Here is a 24,719-nt window from a genome sequence, read left to right as displayed (position 1 = left end):
GAAACCAACCATAATAGCGCAATCTGATGATATTTAGATCCAACCAGCAAGAGAAGAACTGATATTATCAGCCAATATAGACACAATCAGCCTCACACAAAGCCCAGAACTTTGGGCAAGAGATAACAACATACTGTGAAGGAGATGTCAGGTGTGTAGGCACCCGTGCACACTCCTGTGTGTTAACTATTGGAACCATGACAATAATTGCCTGGTACCCCATGCTGCGGTGGCGTGCTATTTCAGGTGCTCCTATGGGTCAGGGACAAAAGTCTTATGCGGTCGTTCAGGTTGGAGGACTTCCAAAGGCAGGGCACTAATATTTCTTCCATGTGTGGACAGTGCAGAGGTGGACTTAAGTTCAAATATGTAGCCAAATAACGTCTCTTCCGTGGATACATACTTCTTTCACTTCCATCCAGTAGATATGTCTTTCCATGACAATACTATAAAATATATTTGATGGATATTGTCTCAAAAACCACAATTTATTAATCACAAAAAGTTCTTTTGGATAAAAATATTATTCAGGCTAAGGGATGTCTTCTGATGGAGCTTCCACTCCAGATTTTTATTTTTTTGTGCTATTTTGCTTATTTGCCGTCACAAAGGAAGTAACAACGGAAGGGGAAGTTAGGAACGTCACTTGGGAAGGTAAGCAAGCATCAAATGAGATGGGGATAATTTGAATGCACAACACTGCAAATGGAAAGGGGCTGCAGCGTCGGCATGGAGCCGTGAATGTGATTATTATTTGTTATACGAAACCTTGATGAAATTGCCCCCCTCATTTTATCCTCCGCGGCGTACGGGGAAAATCCTATTAGCCACCCCAGGCTTCGACGGCACAGAGGAATTCTCAGACCTCAACAAATAGATTGTGACCTTCCCGTCTCTGTCAGAGATTCGTGGAGCGATGTTGACTTTCAAGGTGAAAAGTAATGAGATACATGTGAAATATTTGGGTTGGTGGGATTTAATGAGGTAAGGTGACGTCTTCTGTTTTTGCGGAGTGGCGCGACACGGTTGGGGAAATGGATAATTTGATGTGCAGTGTAACTTTAGCTGGAGAACGAGTTTTATTTTCATTGACCTGTGTGATTGCACCTTCAACTTTGTGATTACTGCTGTCCACAGCACTGTTTCTATTGAAACTCAAACACATATGCATCATGTACAATTATTTTAATGTAAGAAAAGGCAAATATACCCTCAGAGGTTTTTAACCTATCTTCATACAGCGGAAACCAAAATTGGATAATGTAATTTATGGATTCTATTTTTGACAGGAATGAAACCATCTATACTGCACCCATGTATTCAGTATGGAAATTAAAGATGGGATGTTTTGATGGGAAATAACAGACATGAAGAATAAATGAAATTTTGGAACAGTATTGCAATATTCCCCTAATGGTGAAGCCTAGTGAAGACTAGAAATCCTGGATCTTTCTTTCTAGATATAAATTTAAACCAAACGTCCCTGTTTTCTCTCAGTGTTAAATTCGCCCCTGCATCCATTTTACAGTCTGTTGTGCACGTCCATGTGGGAGTAACCCTGTTGGCAATAAGAAAGCCAGAGTGTCATGTTGTCTGAAGTGAGTGGAGCCCAGGGACTCTTCAGCATATGGCAGCAGCTACGTTCTAAGGCCTGTGTGCAGGTGTCTGTCAGCGTATGCATATGTGTGTGTCCTTCAGACGTCCTCAGGTGCTTCAGCAGTGGAAGTGTTCCTCCCTGGTGGGCTTTACCACAAATCTCTACACGGGCCTCAGCAGCCCGGGGTAGCTTCTCCAACCATATGGACGTCTATTGTTTTCCAGTTAGGGATTATTGTACCATTTTGGTATGTTGTATGGTCAATTTCTTATGTTCGAACACACATGTATTAACCAGTAATGTTGTAGGTTAATGAAAGTGCAGTAGTTTGCATTTGTGTGCATCAGTGGGATTAAAAAGTGCCTAACATCATTTTCTTTGTTTAAGTCTTGCTGATTGAGGACATTGAAATGGGTCACCGTCATTGGAGTGTGTGTGTGTGTGTGTGTGTGTGTGTGTGTGTGTGTGTGTGTGTGTGTGTGTGTGTGTGTGTGTGTGTCTGTGTGTGTGTGTGTCCAGCAGCTATGTAGATGACCTATTTTCTCTTAAAGTAGAGAGTGTGTCCTGTCTGGCACTGGTCAATAAAACTGCTGTGGTGTTGCTTGTCTCTGCAGAGGGACAAGGACTGGGAACACACACACACACACACACACACACACACACACACACACACACACACACACACACACACACACACACACACACATTATGTTTAAAGATGTTAATAGAATTGGAATAACCACCTAGAGCTTGCATACTGTTTTGCTCGCTCCTCCGTCATCCATCCATCCATCCATTCATTATAAATCAATCTGCTGACGTTGTTTTCACCACTGGTAATGTCTGTAATATAAATATGTCGTGGCATCAAAAACAAAACTAGATCTGCTACCTTAATTTAATGGATTTAAGAAATATTATAGGTCTTTCCAGGTTTCGTTTTTGTGAGAGAATCAAGCAAAACAGAGCTCACAATCTTTCACCGTAGCAACATGAGCTGATGGCACTTGAAAATGAAAGAAAGAGTAAAAGACAGTTGTTGTGAATTTCCTTTTAACACTTGTCTAAATCCCCCACTTGCCAGCTGCAATGCGGTCGAGGAGATGGAATCTGTTCTGGTTCCACATCCCTGTTTTCACGTATCAGCTCTAACATGTCAACACGGTTGCCACTGGCTACTATTGTCACACAGGGGATTGTGGCACAATGGCTTGGCCGGCTAAATCACCGAGATGACGACAGTTTTTGTGTGTTTGGTGTACATGGCTGGTTATCAGTGGTTTTCAGTGCGGCACAATAGTTCTGTAAAGGAGGAGCAGAAGCAAATTGGTTTAGAAGACGGTTAGGATGAGCAGCGTGTGTTTCCTGGGAGCGCAACCGTGGAATGTGCATCTGTGTGTGTGTGTGTGTCTGTCTGTGTTTGGGCAACTGAGAGGGCATCGAGAGGTCAGCGTCATCTTCAAATACAACACAATGCCTGCATATGCACACAGATGCACACACAAATGCTTGCGCGATGGGTTTGGGAAAATGTAAACAGTGGTAGCGGCACTGTGTGTGACGGGTCACAGCAAATAGATTTATTGTTGGTGTGTGTGCGCGTGTGTGTGTGTGGGGGAATGTAGAGGACTGTGCGTGCGTGCGTCACAGACACACACAAAGACTGTGAGAGAAATAGACAACTCATCACACTACCACTAAAATGTTCTCATCCTTTTGACTGCAATTCCTAGTTATCTCTCTTTCTGTCTGTCTCTCTCTGTTTTCGCCCCACACACACACACACACACACACACACACAGTTTAGGGTAACAAAGTGATCAATAGGAAACTCAGACAGATACGTAATTGGGACAAATGAACTTGGAATTTTTCACAGGGGTTTGTGTGTGTGTGTGTGTGTGTGTGTGTGTGTGTGTGTGTGTGTGTGTGTGTGTGTGTGTGTGTGTGTGTGTGTGTGTGTGTGTGTGTGTGTGTGTGTGTGTGTGTGTGTGTGTGTGTGTGTGCGCGCGCGCACGCGCTGGTGTCTTAGGAGAGCGTGCACCCTGGTTGTCCTGGATTTTCTTACTGACCTGGCTAATCTCTGGAGTGTGGAGGGCGTAGGAAAACGTTATTGCATCCTTGATGGATTCAGCAGGGAGTTGATCCATGCCTCTGCGTGTGTGGGGGTTCGTACGGTACTTGCCCTGTTTTGCCCCAGTTTATTGTCCTTCACGTAACAGCAGCTTTGCAGACGGACTATTGTGTAACTGCCATTCCTCTCCTGTGCTCTATATGTGTTCAAACACTAACCCTCACCCTGTAAAAATCATTCAAATCCTTCTGAACAGATCTGAGACTTTCATTAGAGACACACTTAAAAGGTAGATGCTTTATACGCAGCAGTATATATTGAAAAATGTAATTTAATAATGCCCATTCCCCTCAATCCGGCTACATGTACTACACTGCAGCAGCTCGGCACACATTTGATGTCGTCTATAGACATAAGTGATAATTTACCCTTGAACTGAGGAGGCCTTTTCTGATCATAAAAGAGAGCAGCATTAAACAAGTAGAGGAAATTAAGTCTCCCGTTGTTTCAATCATCAAGGTTAGACTCATATACGAAGGCTGATATTTGCAAGTGTAAACATGGGATTCAGTGCAGTCAGCACACTGCGGCTCTGCTGCTTGATTACATAACATTATCTCTGACTCGACATAATGTGGATGGAGTTTGAACCCACATTTTAGGCAAATCAGTTTGTTTTTTTGGAAGATTTATCATTTCACAGTTCACAAAACAAATAGGCTGCTTTAGGGAAAATAACTTGAAGCAAACACACAAACAGTGTTTGTTTTTTTAGTACGAGTGTTTCTACTTCTTTTAGGCTACGGTTATTGTACAACTTCCTCCCCTTCCTCCTCCTCTACCTCCCTGTCCTCTTCCTCTCTTTCACTTGACCTCATCCTCCTCCTTCAGCTCCCTTCATCTTCCTCAGCTTCCTTTTCATCCTCCTCTTATCCTGCTCATCAGGCTGCTTTATTATGCAAATCAGTGTTGGATCAAATCACTTAATTAAGCTTTACTGGGCCAATTTGTACACGCACGCACACACACACGCGCGCGCGCACATGCCAACTTTCTTTCACACAGACAGAAGCTGCTGGTGGTTATGTGGTTTAATGATCAGTATTCAGGCCCTCCACACACAGACACACACACACACACACACACACACACACACACTCAAACAGTGCATCTCGGCAGCAGAAGAGTCTCTTTGAGTGCATATAGATAAACAGACTTGAATAGCAGGGTCTCTCCAGGCCGTCAGTCTGCAGTTAGCCTCACAGGATCCACTCTGGCCCTCCATTGCTCAGCTTATGAAGCCGAGAGCTCCATTTCTATGGCTGCTGAAAATGCAGCTTATGAGGTCACGGTGGAGATAAAACTGAACACTGGGGTCAGAAATTGATCTAGTGGCCCATTCTGAGCTTCTCAGTGGAAGCTAAATGAGCACAGCTGTTATGTTTCCTCCCACAAAGTTTATTCATTGGTTAATTTTAGTGATAAATTTGAACTCGGATAAAGTTAAAATAAAACAGTGAACTTGAAACGGAACTTAGAGAATCATAGGATCGGTAATGTCACATAGAAAAGAGAGAAATAAGTTTAGACATTATCTGGATTTGTAAATACATAGAAATTCCATTTTCACATGTGTCAGTGAGGAGCTCATTCTGTGAAACACTGCAATCATTCTGCTGAGATTGGAGCCTTTTCTCCTTTATCATATAACCTTGATCTCGAGAGGGAGGGCATCCCACCATATTGCAGCCAGATATGATGCATTTGAGTCGAGTTGAAACTATTACAGAAACAAAGATCTCCAACAAATCAACAAAGAAAGCATTATACTGCTGAATAGCTGGTGTATCCCACCTGGCCCCTTCATCCAACTCGTGCCGTTCCAGCACACGACTGAAACAACCACAATTTAAACTCATCGGTAATTACGACCTGAGGAGCAGCGGGCCTATTACAGCCCTTTGTTATGTTCTGATTAGCTTTGGCAGCTCTCATCCGAATCGCCTGAGCTGGATTATTTCTAAAGGTTCAGGTTGGACAGTTAATGTGTCATCCGGTTGATGGATACTGGCTCCAGAGGCTCAGGAGACTCGCAGATGTACAGACCGACGGGCAAAAAAAGAAAAGAAAAGCACATCGTTTGCTGACTCATGAATAAATTCCCATATGGTCCCGATGTGATTATCATGGCAAATGACGGAATAATTGAACATAAGAGAGATGGAATGCGTAGCAATTTGCCCCAAGACACAGCCTATCAATTTTGATGATTGCTTTCATTTACATTTCTGACAAAAAAAAATGAGTTCATTTTATCGGGTTAAGACGTATTAGCTTCAACAAATTGATTGTAATTCTGCATAATGAATGTCTGTGTCACTCTGTGTGTAATACGGTCATGATTTAGAGCCTTCTCTATCTCAACGCCTCTCTCCATGACACGTGAGCTTGTTATTGTGGATGTTGTTTCTTGCAGGATTTTGAAAGGTATTGCAGACAAAGTTAGGTCTGTTTTGTAGCTGCTGCAGGGGCGGGTCCACAGGCAGGACCAGGGGGGCACTGGGCCCTGCTGCTACCTGATGGGCTGATACCTGTCCTTTCAGTAGTCATTAAGGAACAACTTTCAAACTATATTAAATAATGTGTGGCTTTGAATCAAAGCCATAGAGCTGACAGTAAACAAGGACTGACTTAAATGTGCACCTTACAGAATGAACTGCGCATGGATGCTCGACATATAATCGGCCCTTTTGTGTGAATTGTGGCCCCCTTTAGGGCCCCTGATTTACAAAAATCCTGATGCTCAATATTTTGTGTCAAAATGAAGTATACATTTTAATTTGAAATACAAAATTTACCACATGAACTGTTGATGTTCATTGTAACAGCAATGTTGGAAATGTAGACATGCTTTGATTCTTAAATATTTCAACAAAGTGCCCACAATATATTTCTACACAAACATTTTTATTGGACTGTGTAAATTTCCCACCAAACTGTAGCGTGGTTCTGTAAAAGACTCTGACCTTTTTAGGATTTCTGTAACTGGTTACTGGTTGGCCTCAGGGGGATTTCATGGCAGGGGGCGAGATGTTTACTGTTGCCATGTTTCCAGTAACATTACAAGTGGCTCCGGATAAGACCGCTAGCCAAATGCCTGAGCTGTCAAAGTAAATAACTTTTCCATTTCAAAGAGCGCTATACCAATTAAAGGAAAAGAAGGATGGAGCAACAGAAAGGGAAGGGAAAAAGCCACAGAAAAGAAGTGGAGGAGGGAGGGCAGGATGGAGGGGGAGGCGGAGATGGAGGGGGAGGAGAGAGGGAGTGAAAGTCATTGCAATCTTGTCCGATTTCAAAAGAAAAGAGGCAGAGGTGGTATGGAAACAGGAAATCAATTGTTAGGTCCTTTTGATCCGGCTCTGTTTGTAACAAGACTGAACCTTGAAAACGTGCGTGTGTGTGTGTGTGTGTGTGTGTGTGTGTGTGTGTGTGTGTGTGTGTGTGTGTGTGTGTGTGTGTGTGTGTGTGTGTGTGTGTGTGTGTGTGTGTGTGTGTTTATGTAATGGAGAGAGAAAAAGACTGGAGACAGGAGCCTTGAATTAGGCTGACACACAGAAAGAGGTCAAGGGCAGAGGTACTTTCCCACTTCCACAATGTGACACCGATCAATTTGCAGGTTAGGAGTAAGGTCAGGGGTCAAGAGGATGCAGGTCGTGTGAGACGTATTGATGCTGAGTTGAATCTTTTTTTATTTTCTGATGATTACAGTATATTCTAATAAAAGCTCATCTGTTCTTCTGATGAGATTCAGAGAATTTTAGTTCTTAATGGATTTTCGAGTGTAAGGTTCCTTCAAAGTAAAGTTTCCACACACTGTGAGCAGGGATATGTACTTAAAGTATTTAAAATCATTGTGTGTAACTGCTACCAAAGCATTCTAGGCTCCATTTAAACAACTCTTGTCAAATTGTGAAATATGTTTGCTTTAGAATGACACATTTGGACAATACTTCAGTTCCTTGAAATCGGCTCCATTTAGAAGAAGCATATCATAATCTTATATCACAAAGGTCAGGTCAGCTTTTCCACATATATTCTGAAAAGAGGGGCTGCCTGCCACCACGAGACCGTCCAGCAGTCACGTTAATTATTGATGAGGGTCTCCTATGACCTAGACTATTGATTGAGCAAATTGCAGCCCCAGTTATTTTACAACCAGCATATCATGTGGCGACTGGAGTTGCATGTGTGCGTATACGTGTGTCTGTGCATTGTGTGTCGCTGTTTAAAAGTGAATGGGGGTATCGTGTTTCAGGCGTCATTGTGTAGAGAGCAGCTAGATATTGTGTTGTGCAACACAAAGGGGTGTAACCATTTCTCAATTTTACGGGTTTGGTTCAGACCTCGATTTATGACAGTTTGTAGCACTGATATTTTCTTAATTTTCTGGTGGGGTTTTTATGCATCTTGAGATAATTACGCGAGTCATGTGCCACATGCAATTGGAAAACAGTAAAATATGATTAATGTGTAATATTTACCCAATATACAGTTTGATAGAATAATAACTCATGATTAAACTAGAGTTATTGTGTTGTTGTGCATGGTTCCATCGTCCCATAATCACATTTCGAGATTGTGGACGTTTTTTATGTATTTTTGTGTTTGAGTGTGGCTAGGTCTGCAATTTTCTGTCCGAACCTGACCGAGCCTGAGAGAAAATTAACCGAGCCCGACAGGCATTCTTCTTTGTTGTATCCAAACCCAACCCGAGCCTGATGTTTTCCATGATTACAGACAAATACAGCATAAATAATCAAGTAGACAGCCCAGCCAACGTGACCGAACCTGATCCAAACCAAATCATTGGAAATACTTTTCCCGAACCTGGTCCCTCCGGCTTGAGTTGGTAGTTGGGTTTTATGTGTGATTGCCCCCTGGTGGCTGGCTCCAGTACAGATAGTTTTTGTCATTTTAGCTTGATCTTATCACACTGATGAATGTTCAAGTGATCACAAAGGACTAGTTACAGTGATTTTTCCTGGGGGAAACCTTCAGTTTATTCTCTTCAGCAAATATTTAATTTTCTCTGCATTTTTTTAAAGGCAGTGATGCTCTTGTGAAAACACACGCATCATTTAATTAATCACACACACTGTCATCTCAAGAGGTGATATGTTTCCTCTCCTGCAGGACACACACACACACACACACACACACACACACACACACACACACACACACACACACACACACACACACACACACACACACACACACACACACACACACACATACACACACACACACACACACACACACACACACACACACACACACACACACACACACACACACACACACGTTACTGCCCGTGCACACACTGCTGCTGAATGTCAGTGTTACACATCCCGGTTCTGCTCTAGATGAGGAGTTAACCTCCTGCGAGCCAAATCTGATTTTGCCATCAGCCTCTGTCAGAGCTGCGTTTTATCCTGGCAGACACACAAGCAAGAAAAAGGACCTTTATTATCCATTTCCAGCTGTTATAAAAATATTTTTAAAGGCTGTGGTCATGGAAATACAACTTATCACTACTTTGTCGTGTGAAGAGCTCGTGCCGTAAGTGCAGCTTTGGTTATTAATTTTCACATTGAATGTTTACGAGATCCTCTCTGAGCCTGATAAGTTTCACAGCTGTGTTATGCACTGAGAAGTACATGTACTTCTGACTTTCAAGGAGAAATATGGCTGTTTGTGGAGTGTTGACTTGTGAGAATCATTCATCCAAGTGTATAAAATGTTCAGTTCATCCAGCAGGTGCACAGAGGTCCTGCTTAAAGGATAACCCTGGTGAGGTTCTTTCTTTTTTGTTAATACCAACAAATTGATCCAACTAACCAAGTATTTTTGATGGAGCCCAGATAGCGAATGGATGTGGGCCACTTCAGGTAATGATGCGGCACTTCTGGCCTTCTTGTGGCCCGACTTAAATGGATGTGGGCCTAAAGTGGCCTAAATGTGGCCCCATTATCCCCCAAAACAAATGTGGGACTTTTTTTGGCAAACGTGTGCTGCTCAAGGCAAAGTGTTATCTGGATGTGAACCTAAAGCGCCCTTTGTGGTAAATGGTGAATATCGCCCTTAAAGCATAAAACGAATTCGGGCCACCTTTGGCACCTTTGGTTGAGATTGCGGTATTGCTCTGGCTTACTTGTGGCCCCAATCTGGCAAACAGTAGCAGACCCCCAAGTGCCACCATTCCACGCTGTATGTAGGCCGGATGATAGTGTGGCAGTGTGACAATCTGGGCCAAATCTGGGCCAAAAGAATGTTGCTATGTGGGAACCAAACACTGATGCAGCTCATTCCTCATTATGAACACATCAGTTAGCTTTACAGTTGCATGACATGTCCCCCTCATTACAATGAAAGTGTGCAATGTAGTCTAATAGTCGTGTATTCTCCATTTCCTCCCCTTCCTGTGAAGAACGTTTGCTAAAAACTGCAATGCCCAGCTTTTGAAGGAAATTATTTAGCTTTCTTTCAAAATGAAAATACAACTGTAGGCTATTTGTGACCCATTTGCAGTTTGTCTTCAATAGGAAACTAGAGCTGAGTGCTTCAGGCAGATACAGGAGGTCCACGCTTTATTATTCACTTTACTATCACTTTTAGATAAATCACTTACCTCGATGTTATCATTTGGTATTGAAAATTCTTGGCAACAAATATACTGTGCATATACCGTGTATATATCCATAATTGATTAGTTTCTAGTCCTGAATGAGAGCGATGCCTGGAGTTCGTACAAACTCCAGCTAAAGGGAAACAGATCCAGTTGGACCTGAGCCCAGTGGTTTAACGACTGTCCAATGCATACACTGACAGCATCTTTGTCTGGGGTTATAGAGGTGAACTGTTCTCTGTCAAAGTTATATATGAATGGAGGGATCAGATGAAGACTCACTCAGTCACTGGAATGAGATCAATATCATAAACGTTCCTCTGTTAATCCACATTTCTGTTTTATGCTGACCTAGCAGTTATCTCGCCGCCTCTTTCACCCCATTGGCTGGGGGCGCTGGCTGTCACCTCTAATTTCCTGGTGTGTCCTCCAATCAGGGTGGTCTGTTCTGTGTGTGTCAGCACAGTGTTGTGGTTGTCGTTCCATCAGTGGGATCATACAGGGCTGTTTAAAGCCCGCTTCACATTCTATTACTCTCACACGCACGCTCACGTACACAATGCGGACTGGAGGAGCTATAGTGGAGTATTTAGTGCAGCGTGGGGACCTTGGTGTGCCAGTGTCAGTGATGGATAGGGCAGTAGTATCGGCAGTGTTGGCTCGTGCAGGAGTGTGCTGCCCACCACTGGGATCTGTCAGAGCTGTTCTGCTGAGCCCACACATTCTGCTGGGCTGCCGCGTAGCTGCGAGACATTTTTTTTAAATCGTGTGTGTGTGTGTGTGTGTGTGTGTGTGTGTGTGTGTGTGTGTGTGTGTGTGTGTGTGTGTGTGTGTGTGTGTGTGTGTGTGTGTGTGTGTGTGTGTGTGTGTGTGTGTGTGTGTGTGTATGATCAGTCGTCCAGATGCTAATAAATATTGAATTATTTCAAATACAACTGAAGTCTGCTTTTGTCAGTTGGAAGCATGTGATTTGAAGTGAAATGCCATATTGACTGAATACTGACATTCTGTCACACTTGTAAAATACTGGCTTTAATCCTCTGATCTTTGTTATTACCTCCTTAGCTGATAATTAGCAGGATTATGCAAAAACTACTGAACACATTTTTTCACTTTTATTCACATGGCAAGATAGGGAGTTATTGCAAGTAATTACTGTTACCATAGACTGTATATAAAGATGGACACTGTCTCCACTTCTTCCCATTATCCAGAAATGAAGCCAACATATATGAAAACGCAGGGATTATGACCTATGACCACTATTATAATAGAAAAGGCATTTATGGACTTAAGTGTTTATCAAAAGTAGATTAGATAAGAAGGGATTGAACCTGTGATACAGCAGAAGAAAAAGAGCAGTTGGAACTAAATGGAAAGAGAAATTAATTCAGGAGTGAAAAACATGAAGAAAGTATTTTCTCTCCTCATCCCCTGCTCCTTGATCTTCCCCCTCGCAGAGACACACAAACACAGACACTTATTCGATGTGCGACGCATAGGTGGAGTGTCACCCTGCTCGCCCAGATTGCAACAGATTTGTGGTGAGTAGGAGTTAAAAGAGCTGCTGAGTGCAGATTTAATACCACAGATATTTAAAGAGAACAGCCCTTTTATCTGAGGGGACAATTTGCATTATTCATGCTGTGCCTTCTGAGGGATGGAGAGAGAGAGAAATAGAGACAAAGAGATTCCAGAGAATTATTGTTTTTTACCGGCAGTCGATGGATTCTTGTTACACGGACAGCAGATTTACACTCAGGCCTCTTCTTGCGGTCTGTGTGTGTATGTGTGTGAGAGTGAGTGATTGAATACCACCCATATTTCTTCCCTTTCTCGCGCTCATTGTAGGTGCTTTGAAGAGAGATGCAGCTATTAGGTGGCTGTCGATGTGCTGCCTCAGCGCGATGCTCATGTATCCGTCTGTGTCCCTTTGTCTCCAGTGTGCAGGGCGGGCTTCTACAAGTCGACGCTCGGGAACATGGAGTGTTCCAAGTGTCCACCTCACAGCGTCTCCCACCACGAGGGGTCGTTGCACTGCGGCTGCGAGAAGAACTACTTCCGCGCGGAGGGCGACCCCGCCGCCATGGCCTGCACCCGTAAGTATGAGCGTGCATGTGCCCATGTGTGATCGCATTGTGATTATCAATTGATGAAACTTTATTGATATATCATCTTTCAAACTCATACAAAGCATTTCAAAGTGGTTTACAGGTGATTAACAAAACAAAGGATGTTGAGTATAAAAACATTCAGATTTAGACTAATGAATACCAAAGCAATCAATGATAGAAAAGACATTAATAAAAGTAAGTTAAGATAAAAAAATATACATAATTAAAGCTAAAATTTAATTAACAATTATCAAACTAATTAATATAGATAATAAGACCATAACAATATAAGCCACGACACAAAAGCCAGACTAAATAGCTGGGTTTTTAATTTACGTTATATAACATAACCTTATTGTGTTGCACATGAAGCTGCATGACAGTAAAGATACTAAAATACACTACCTTCAGTTTTACCCTGAGGCTTTTGTATCCAGAAGAAAAACATCTAACAGTGTATAATCCTATTGTGCAGGATCTCATTCACAGTTGGTTTCAACATACATAATACAATTGAAGACAGTTTTCATGTGAAATAGCTTAATAATAGACAAAGAGGGTTAACATTCCTTATTTATTTTAAGGTCACTGAAGCGATGGCTGCCCGGGAACTCTTTATCACTTTTCCTACTCCCTACACGATTCCCCTTTGTCTCCATCTGATGCAAATGGTTTGCAGATGCAGATGCCTCCTGCAATCCGTCCAAGATGCATCCCCCCGTAAAACTATAAATCACTGCAGTCCCTGATGTCAGATTATGGATACATCCGTTACTAAAGGGGCTAGGGAGGAAAAAGAAAAAAAAATGTCTTTGACTGTGCGAAGAACAGTCGAAAAATACAAATCGACGCCCACAGCCATCGACAGAATCCTAATTAGAAAGACAGTCGTGGCAGGTCCCTGTCGTGATAATCTCCAAACCATCTTGTCAACGAGGCACATTTCCCCTCATTGGGACAGATTGAGCGACGCACGGGCTGCAAATGAATAGATAAGTTGTTAGAAGATAATGATCATGATTATCTCAGAGGAGGGATTTCACTGTTCGCGGTGTGACAGAGGTTGTTTAGAGTTGACTGGATATTTTGGCAGGGAAAAATCTATAAGGCCAGGGAAATGAGAACACTAAAGTCAGAGAAAATGAAAAATGCGTTTTATCCACGATGGGTTTCCTGCTGCATTTATCACGAGGCGTTCCTTTTAACAGCTGTCTTAACAGTGGATAAAGTTTGTCTGCTCCCCAAGAATTCATTTCCAGCAATTAAAACTGCATTAATGCATTCCCCTACTTCCCACAGCACCGCCTCCAAATGATCACAAAAATGTACAAAACGTGCTGGTCCGCCCCGCTGATCGCCGCCATTACCGCGCCTCCCTAAAGACAATCAGTGCTTCTTTCGAAATGTAACGTTTCAGTGTCTGCAGAGATCTCCGGTGATAAGCAGGAGGCTGGAAATTGTCAATTACCTAAAGTCCCCTTTGTGTGCAAATGGAGATTACGGCTGCGTCCACGTCACACGTTACTCTCAGTGTCTATGCGGTATTTTGACAGTTGGAATGAGTTGGTGATTGGCTGCATGTGGACGTGTGCATGCATCTGCAGTGCAGGTAATATCTGATGTGGATTACAGGTCCCGAAACTTTGATGTGATCAGTGGTGGTAGATGTGTGTTCGAGCCAGACGACTGTCAGGGGGAGATTACCATGAAAGAAAAATGCACTCGCTCCTAACAGTTCACAGATTGTGGTTGACATGTGGATTTTCTTAATATTAGATATATATATATAGTCCATAATTTAATACACGGTTTCTTCTGAAGAGGCTTTTCCCGATGTGCGCCTATCAAAGGAAGGAAAACGAGACAACACTGATCTTGATCTTAACATTATTTTTGATGTGTGTTACTCAACTGGAATGCTGATGTTGAGTAAATGGTTAAGAAAGATGTAATGATTACCAGGAGGTGGGTTTTTTCCTGAGTGTGCTTCAGATCAGATGCTTGTTCTGAATCAAATCTTATCTTGACAGCAACAGGACGTCAGATTCTTCTCCTTGATTCGGGAATTTCTGATGTGGTTGAGAGAAATATAAAAAATCAACAGGCAAATGTGTGTTTTCTTGAGGTTGTTTTGTGATTATACTGTTTTCCTCTCCGGTGTGCCAAACATTTTATGATTCTCACGCAGTGAAATATGTCATGTGTGCTTAATGCTGCCAACTAAATCCCAGGATCTGCAGTTTATTTGTAAAGCACATTGACCGTCTGTCACAGTCACATTGACCATGAGCAGCATTGAGAGAAATCCTTCCTGCATCAGTAGCCGTTAACATATCCATAAAGATTTTACAATCCTCTGTTGGCAAGATTGGTGAGTGCCATCCTGTTAAAAATTAACAAATTGCCCTCTGCGTTTACTGCCTTAGTTAAAGATTTCTTCTAAAGCAGTCTTGAATTAAGATTTGTTCAAATTGAGACTTGTGTGTTTTTCTTTTGATTTCTCTCCGACACAAACACAGTCAAAGAATGTGATGCTGATCACAAAGGATGGGAGCTGGGCACAGTTTGGGAGTGAAGTAATTTCTTGTCAAGTCAAACAAACTAGACAAAGCACTTTATCTCAACGCACAATTCAGTAAGAGCGTCTCACTCTCTTTCCCTCCGACTCCTGCTCAACTTCTCAGCACAGCTATTTGGCAGTTTTGTTTCGTCCTCTATGTAATTACAGTCATAGCTTTGATATAAAAATCTGGAAATATTCAGAGGGATCTGTTTGTAATTTTTACTTTTATATGTTGGTCTGACTTTGACAGAGCCTCTTTTCTTTTCTGGAAGAGGATGTCATTTTCTTACTGATCCAAAAAGAGAGGGAGAACGAGTCATATTTTCTGTTACTGTACATATCCAGACTCATTATCTCAACCCTGATATTACCATAATCAAACCAGGATGACAGGGTTGGGTTTACATTGTGCAGCATTCAGTAGGACACATTTTTCAATGCAAATCACCAAGTAGGTACACTACTTTTGTATTTTCAAGCGACTGTTATTTCCTATCTATGGTTCTACTATTTACCGTTCTACCCTCCCATCCAATACCACTCTCTCCTCCTATGCATCAAATCACCATCTCATTTTCTCAGCCGCCTCTCACCACATGTTCCTCTCTGCTCTGTCTACCAGGTCCTCCTTCAGCTCCTCGTAACGTGATCTCCTCCATCAACGAGACGTCGGTCATCCTGGACTGGAGCTGGCCAGAGGACGCCGGTGGCCGCAGGGACGTCACCTTCACTGTTCTCTGCAAACGCTGCCGTGCTGTCGCGGCCAATGGCAGCAACGGCGGAACCATGCGCTGCGAGCCATGTCGTAGCAACGTTCGCTTTCTGCCGAGAGCCACGGGCCTCCACAACACCACGGTGACGGTGGGCGACCTGCTCGCTCACACAAACTACACATTTGAGATTGAGGCGCAGAACGGGGTTTCACCTTCGGCACCCAAGATGAGGCAGTACGCGGCTGTGACGATCACCACCAACCAAGCTGGTAAGATGGCTAAAAGTACTTGTAATAGTACATAATACTTCAATCAATACACCAGGTGATTTTACCAAGTAAACTATTGAAATGGCTCATTTAAGTAAAATAATGATACTCTTTTGCATTTGAGGCCTCGGTGCGCTGGAAAGTCTGTATCAAGAAAAACTGAACTATGATACAAACTTCTTGTTATTAACTGTTTATATTGAAATAGTGACGAAAAAACAAGAGCAAAATGTTTATATCAAATCTCTTTCATAAATGGAGCACCTCATGGCTCATGGTTGGCATCTCAACCCTCAGTCCAGTTGAGGAACCCTGTTGCATCTCTCTCCCCCTTCTTGTGCCTGGACAATCTCCTGCTGCCTCCTTCATATGTGAAAAGATTATGAAAGATTACACATGCATGAAAAAAGGCTTTTTCATATAGTACGCTGACCTATAGTTTACATGCTCCAAACATATGCACCCACACCATCAGCCCTGGACATTTACAAGCCGATCCCAGGCCACTAATCTCTGGTTTAACGACCGGGATCGAATGTCTTCTTCCTTCATGCAAAGTAAAAAAAAATATCTCATCTTTTTAACTGACACTTTTAATGCGAAGATGGGCTTCTGAAACACCCATCCAACTTTTATACAAATATCTGTCCACACATTCAGTCCTCGAAAGAATCCGAAAGGCAGAGGGAAGTGGTGATGTGAAATTCCAAGAGTGAAATAAATCTCGCTGCAAAAGAAAAGAGCCAAACCTCAGAAATACCTGACTCCAGCAAGGAATTTGCAAAAAAGTCTCTCCGTAGTTCATCAGTTCATTCCCTCTCCCTTCATCTTCTCTTACACAGTTTTACTTTGTGTTTGTTCTTGTGTGTCGGCAGCTCACCATTTTCTTCTGTTTACTTCTCAATCATTATCTCTACCTTTGGTCTTCTTTTTCCATTTCTCCCTTTGCTTGGACACAGGCCCCATTATTTCCACCCGATACTGTCCAAACCCAAACAACAGCCATTCTCTCTTCGTGTGTCTGCACATTTTCTTTGTAGGACTCGATGTTGGAAGGGGATTTAGCACTTGGAAGGGGGTTTATTGAGCAAAGTGAACAGATGTAGGGTTCACTCCCATGAGTTGTCAACAGCGAGGTCAGACTTACACAATCCATCACTTCAATGATGATAGGCACATGGCAAGAACGTGTCTCTGGCTCCATATTTGTTCTGATTTGAATGCGATCGTGTGACCCTGATGCTTACTTCATTTCCATCCCGCCTCTCTGATTCTAATCAGAGATAAATCAGTAAAGCATTTTCAGAAATCAAGAAAAGCCAAAGAGAATTAATCACTCAAAAAAAATCCCAGAACCGAACCTAATATACTGACTATTAAAAATGTGAAGAGGTTCAAACTCCATTCGTTATACTTCAAGTGTTGCTGGAGTTTTGACAGTTCTGTTCCTTCTCCATGCACCTTGGAAGGAGGTGAAGTTGTGCCAGACACCTCTTCTCTCTCTGCCTCTATATTAGAACAGTGTCACAGAAGTGTTCAGTCATCAGAATAACGTTGCACTCTAAAGGGTGAGCTTAAAAAAACTAGTGCAGCTAGAAGTGGGAGGAAGAAGTTAAAGTCTCAACTTTCTCACAGATCACAGATTCCTCTAATTTACTTTTCTCATTTTTTGCTGAGTTTGCCCTTCATATATGAAGATGTGAGATTGTCCGGGTCAGACGCATTCACAACAACAAGAAAATGTCAGGAACATTCAGGGGAGGGGTTGGGTCTCTGAAGAGCGCAGGAGGAAGGAAGTGACGCTTAAAGTCAGCTGCTGAACTCATGTGCTTTAGTTTACAGCACATCGACATTGTCCCTTTATGGCTGAAAGCTCTCAAATCTCCTTGTCTTTCCATATTGACATCTTCGTCTGTGTCTTCTTTGCATCAACATGCCCACTTGCTCACAACACTTTCCTGCTGTCTGCTCCCATGGGCTCGCTTGGACATTATCTAGAGTTTTTACTCGAGGGCTTGTCAGAAAAGTTCCAGAAAATGTCAGTAGCAACAGACTTGAAACATTTGTGTTCTCACAGACAGCATCATGTTGCTCTAATTAAGTGGAAGACGATGAAGGATGCACGCACTTCATCATACATTTGTCAACCCCGCCAAAGACGAAACCTGTCATGTGAAGACTATGCAAATTGTGAGATGGTTGCGTGTACACACAAACAGATGTCTGCTGTGTTTACACTGGTGTCACCGATGGGCTGTATCGCAAGTGACAGGGACCAGACATGACCTCTTTAAAGTGACAAGACGAGAACGAGTCGTAAATATAGATGACGTGTGTGTGTGTGTGTGTGTTCATATATATATAAAATGTCACGTGTCAGGGCTCATTTTGTCTTGTGAGTAGAAACGTCAATGTGGATTAAAAGTGTTTCAAATTGAAACAGTTGAAAATGTAAAAACAAAAGACAGCACTAAGTTTTTCCCAAAGTCTGCTGTGAGTCAGAATCATGATCTGTGTGTGATTAGGCATCGTAACTGAATATATCTATAAGACCTGAAGACAGCTTATCAACACTAAGAGGCCTGCGTGTGCTCAGAATATTGCAAACCATCTGTATTGCTTGGATCTCGGCCTTTCCATATCATAGATCAGTCACACACACGCAATCACACACACACACATTGAAGCACAAAAAAACATTAGAACCCACCTCTGTAACCACACACGATCACAGTCCTCTCTCTGACAAATATCTGTAGCCTGCAGCTGCACACTCTCCATCAGCCCTGAGAGTTTACAAGGATTAGGTATGTCAGTGTGCGAGCCCCACCCAACTTTGCACATTCTCTCTCTCTCTCGCTCCCTCACACACTCGCTCACACATGCAGGTACCGATGGCAAAGCTTGTAAAAGCTGGATTAAGTATTTCCCTGGGAAGGAGTGCTGTGTCCTGGCACCGCTGTCAAGGTGCTGTCAGATAGCGCCCCTCCACCCTCCTCCTCTGCCCTCCGCTCTTTGTCATAACCACGCTAACAAGCAGATAACAGTGTTTTACATTTAAGAGTGGTGGTCTAATATCAACCGGCTGAGCTGGAGCTGGACTTGGCAGAGGAGAGCTTGTGAGGAGAAAAAACGCAGCCACATGCGATGCAGGCAGCCGCAAATCTCTACTCTCACCTGCTTTCACCTGCTTATTGTCGGGTTTACAGTGACCATGTAGAGAGAGAGAGGAGCATTCGTCTAGTTTCTGCCACCTCATCAATATTTTATCCCACATATCAATAATGTATTCCTCACAAAGTCTGGAGGTGGTGATGGTCAATAGCTGTGAAGTCCAAGAATATGAAAGATGGGAAAGATGCTCAACAGAAGATTGAGTAGAAATTGAGTTTTGACATGTTTTTGTATAAGCTAGTCTGTAATTCAATCATTATCATAAATGGATCATGTATTAATATTACATAAACAGTAGTTCCATTGTTCCAACATCACTCTCCAATAGTCCACCAGTGTTGTATTGGAGAAATAGATGCATTCCAACAGCTGCATCATGCCCCTCACGTCACAGGTGAATGACGCTGAAGGCCAGTTTTTAAGGGCGTTATGGGCCTGGTATACTGCATCAGTTTTACAGTCAAACTACGGACAGAGAGAGAGAGAGAGTGACAGCAAGTGAAGAGCTCGCCAATAGACATGCACAGAGAGAGGGGGGGGGGGAGGCAAGAAGAAGGAACGGGAGGAGGAGAGGAACTTGAAGCTGCCTCCGAGCGGCCCAGACACAGTAAATCATTACCACCATAAACCACAGAGCCAATAAAAAGCACAGCCTCACCCGGCTATCAGAACCAGAGGGAGAGGAGGAGGAGAGGAGGAGCAGGGGGTATAGAAACAGATTCTCCCCATCTGGATTCATTACAGAAGAAAAAATAACTTCCCGCGGAAATATACGCACACGGGTGTATGCAGGAAAAAGTCACAAAAAACACACACGCACAGACGCACCATGCAGCCATATAATCACAATCAAGAAAGGCTCGAACATTTCAAACACAAACATGTTTTTTCCTGTGGTCTAATAAAATTAAAAGTCGATGCCTCAGATGCCGGGTTGGCCCCGGAGCTGCCTGGCAATTAGAGAGCAGTAAAAAAGGGAAATGAGAAAGGGAGTGAAGAGCGAGAGACAGAACGGAGGGAGGGGTACCGGGCTTGATAGAGGGAGGGATGTGCTGAATTACTAGATTGGGACCATGTGAACTCCCCGAGGCTAAGCAACGCATGGATGAAGGATTGGCGAGGAAGATTGGCGAGGGAGAGCGCACCAAACCGAAAGGGATGGGGACAGCGGAGAGAGAGAGAGAGAAGGAATGGGAGACGGCGTGAAGGGTTTCAAATTGAAAAGAAAGCACTTTTTCAAAATGCAGTGGAACAATGGTCACTACAGTAGCAGACGAACCACTGATCTCTGTGGAGAAATTGCTTCTTAAGGAATAAAATCGGGAACTGTGTGAAACTGACTGAATGAATGAATGAATGAATGAATGAATGGGAGTTTCATATTCTCACCAGCTCTACACAGAGTTAAGGTGCTAACCAAGCACAGCCTTGTTTTCTTTTATTTTGATGAAATTGGCCAGTGATTCCTGCCAGAGATTACCGCTCAAATTTGACCTGGCAGACTTTACTGTGCCGGTTATTACTGCTTATACACTATTCTAAAAACTATAGCCCAACATAATTCATTCATACGTGTAATATGCTTGAGTAAAAATATGAGTATTCTGGAAAATGGATATTTGTTCATGTCAGGTAAACATGTGATTACTTTCATGTGGTTTTTGAAGGACTCTCAGGAGACAGAAGTGGATAAATATCAGTATAGAAAAAGAAAAGTGTGGAGGTGACAATGTTACAAATAAAGGGATAGTTCAAGTTCAAACACTTCACCCACCCCTCCATCGGCAGAGGGGTGGGCAGATAATGAGTGAATTTTAAATTTTTCGGTGAACTATCCCTTTAAGACTTTTCAGTTCTCTCCACAGACCTTGGTCCAAACCAACTGACCAAAAGGTATCCAGGCCAAAAGAGGTGGTCTCAGTCCGGATTAAACTGAACTATGTTTAGGTTAGGACACGTTAGGACACATGTCTATGTCTCACAAAAGTCTTTAGTTTGCTCCATGGATGTAACAAAGATTTGAACATTCAGGTGTTAAAACTGGATTCACACATTTCTTTTCTTTTGATGAATTGAAGCTGAAGCCTCTGGCCTGAGCACTGATCGCTGTGTTGCTCAAACAGTGGTGAAGTGCAGACATCTCTGACTCTGTGTGAGTGTATGTAGACTCGAGCCAGTGTTTGCATTAGTGCACATTGTCTCATCCCAAGCAGCAACCCTGGCCCACAGTCTTTAATGTGGCCCCACTGGGCTTCAGCTAAATAAATTAGGCTTACAGGAACCATAGACAATTGCCAGGATGCAACACCGGGGCCTGAACTTCCACTGAACCTCGGTATAAAGGAGCTCACACTCTCTCTCCCTCCCTCTCTCTGTGTCTCTCGTCCAGCTCCATCTCCGGTAACAGTGATCAGAAAGGAAAAGACGTCTCGAAACAGTGTGTCTCTGTCCTGGCAGGAACCAGAACGACCCAACGGCATCATCCTGGACTATGAGATCAAATACTACGAAAAGGTTGGTGCAGAATATATCGCTCATCAAATGTGTATGTGCCTTTGAGCAAGGCAGCATCATAACCTGTACATATAAAAGGAATAGTTCAACAAGTTTGATGAGAAGGCTGTACTATATATCTTGTATATATATAAGGCTACTGCCAGTATTTTTTACCACATATAACACGTCAATTAGTGAGCTTTAGACTTGTTGTGTTTGGACAGAGCAACGCTAGCTGTTCTCACCCGTGGATATTTATTAAGAAGAACCAGATACTTTGTTCCAAAGTTGGTGATGCATTTGTTCCTATGAAAATTGCTCAACGGCTGAAAGAGTCTTGGCAGGCTTCCTACGGTTTTTGGGTCTCGAGCCCATAGCAGGTGCTCAGCTGGAGTCCTTCCCCAGCTGAGCCAGGTGAGAGCGCACACGTCCAAAGTTTCCTCTGGCCGAGCAGTCTCACTTCCTGTCGCCTCCCGACACGTGAATGCGATAAAATAGTGGAAATCTTTTCATCAAACTCCGGCCAGATAAAAAAAAAAGAGAATTTGCTTTACTACTTTAAGATCAGAGTTGGTTTTTTTTGTTTTCCATGTGTTTAATGTTTGAAGCCAAAAGTCACACTACAACAACACATGGTGATACACTGGATTCGAAAAATGATCAACTCTGCTCAAGTGTGACGAGTTTGGGCTTCAGTTAAAACGTATTCGGTTGGAAAGGGGGTTTCTCACTTTCAGATGCCAGGACATAGTGGTCTGATGCCTCTTTTATGGGTTCACTGTTAAAAAAGCCCACGTTACTTAGTTATTGGGGCTCGCTTGAGTACGGATAAGTATGTCAGTCTGAGAATGGAATTAATTTAACTGGTGTAATAAAAAAATCGTATCTACTATTTTTTCTTTCTTCCAAAAGCCTCACATCATATTTTTCTCGATCTTTTTTCCGTTTTTATTTTGTGTCCTCCTATTTCTTATTTCCTTTCCTATTATCCTCCTCTCTCTCCTCGCTGCTCTTCTTTTTTCCCCCTGCATCCATTCCTCTGCCCCTGCCCTCCGTCCCTTTGTTTTTTTTTACCTCTCATCTCCACTCTCCACCTCTCCCTCTATCTTTCATCCTGTCCTCCTCTCCCCTCTCCTCCTTAATGGAGACAAGTTTTATGGCAGACAGTAAATGCGTCTGTGGGGTCTCTCATTCCTCTGTGAGGGAAATTAGTGCAGAACGAATTACACTGGCTTTCAGCACCAACGCTGTGCTATGGCTGACATTTGATGGTGAAATTAGCCGTGGATGCAAGTTTAATCACACTGGCAGATTCTGTGTGTGTGTGTGTGTGTGCGTGTGTGTGTGTATGTATGTGTGTCCAGGATCACAGTTTGCTTGAATGCCAACAGTGGCCCCTAATCTCTTGATTAGTAGGCCGACAGAAGCTGTTTCCTCTCTAAACTCTGTTCCCTGCTCAGCCATCCTTACCTAAGATGTTAAAACAAGGCCGGAAAACAGCGACAGGAGAAGTTAATGGCTGATACCAGGTCAGAACTCACTTGCAGGTCTAATTCTCAAGTCGCACGCACACACACACATGCTCACCCATCACGATTGTGTATCAATTCATAGAGTCTCAAAACGCTGGGCATTTGTACCGATCCCTGTTAATCACATCACATCTCTCAGGAATTAATGGAGACACACAGAGAGAGACACACAAACACTCACACACACACACACACACACACACACAAACCAGGTTCCCAGACGATTCTCCACAGCAGCCATACATACCCAGGGATTTCAAACCCCGGACAAAGGGCTCTTCCATGCAGAAGAATAAACTGGGACAACCAGGGGAGACCCCCATCCCAACCCAGGGCAGAGGCCTCTTCGTGTGGCAGGCAGAGGGACGCTGTCGGCCTCTGGCATGCCAACGATCAAGGCCATAGGAGGACAAGAGTTTGAGACCACACCATTACTCACTTATGAGACAGGGAGAGACTTCCATATACACACGCAGGCATAATTGCAAGCACACACGAGCAGGAGGGTGAAACTGTGCACAGACCGACCAAGATTAAAAGACAGAGCTTTTAGTAAGATGTTCAGATTTGCAGCATCAGCAAGGCTAAGCTTTTCTGTGTTTGCGGTTTTCTCCGTCTGTATTTACACAAGTTCAACACACACATACACAGTGTGTATTATCACGTAACCCAATCGCAATTTACCAATAACTCGAACTCCTCTTAAAGTAGAAAAGGGAATATTTTGCCAACAACCACACAACTTCACTCAATTAAAAGTACTTTCATCGTAGATGGAAAACTCAGTGGACTACTTTTTTTTTCTGCGGATGCATCTCAGTATTGAGTAAAAAGCAGGAGTAACAAAAATATTTAGGGGGACATTTTAAAAGTTGAGAACAATAATATTCTTTAGTAATTTTCTAGCAAATCTTCAACTCGATGATTGATGTAGTTTTCAGCCAGCAATGCAAACCCAGATGTCTGTGCACGTAGTCTGTTGAGCTTTTAGAGGCCACATGATTATGCCCGAAAAAATTTGAGTATTAAAAAGTTAGCATCATGAATAACATGTCATGGCAGCCATTGTTTGTAAGTTCTTTAAACACTGAAATAGTTTCCATTGAAAGCAGGAAGTTGGTTTATTATACCACAGAACTCTGAGTGAATGCACATGGAACTAGAGTGGCACTCAGTAAAGTGCATACCTCCTCTTATGAAACCACTTTTAAATTCCCTCGATCCGGATTTCTATTTAGATCTGCACCTAAGTGCATTTACTCATAAATATCAGTACCTTAAACATGCCTGATTATTTTTCTTCAATAATATCCATGAATTATTCTCTGGGAAATCAACCAAAATGTTGAAAAATCTAAATCTGACAATGAAAAAAACCTTGATTCCCATCAAAATTGAATGTAGTTCTTTCTTGGGTCATGCCCCACCCCTCTCCTACTTATCATGGAAAATAATAGAACATGATAGAAATAGTACAGTGACTCAAATAGAGGAATGTA

At 42.8% G+C, this 24,719-nt stretch overlaps 1 protein-coding gene across 6 annotated transcripts in view; it reads left to right on the top strand.

Moving 5' to 3' along the window:
- The window catches only part of epha3 (eph receptor A3), a 100,802-nt gene that overhangs the window by 41,317 nt on the left and 34,766 nt on the right, over positions 1-24,719 (top strand). For all 6 annotated transcript variants that reach the window (XM_035173689.2, XM_035173693.2, XM_035173691.2 and 3 more), the window contains 3 exons: positions 12,303-12,458; positions 15,659-16,018; positions 21,582-21,706. In XM_035173689.2, the coding sequence (XP_035029580.1) occupies positions 12,303-12,458; positions 15,659-16,018; positions 21,582-21,706 (641 nt within the window). The remainder of the gene's footprint in view (positions 1-12,302; positions 12,459-15,658; positions 16,019-21,581; positions 21,707-24,719) is intronic.

Source organism: Hippoglossus stenolepis, chromosome 13, assembly GCF_022539355.2.
Source record: "Hippoglossus stenolepis isolate QCI-W04-F060 chromosome 13, HSTE1.2, whole genome shotgun sequence".
Classification (NCBI taxonomy): domain Eukaryota; kingdom Metazoa; phylum Chordata; class Actinopteri; order Pleuronectiformes; family Pleuronectidae; genus Hippoglossus; species Hippoglossus stenolepis.
The sequence above is the reverse complement of the archived record's forward strand: the minus strand, read 5'-3'. Positions and strand labels throughout refer to the sequence as shown.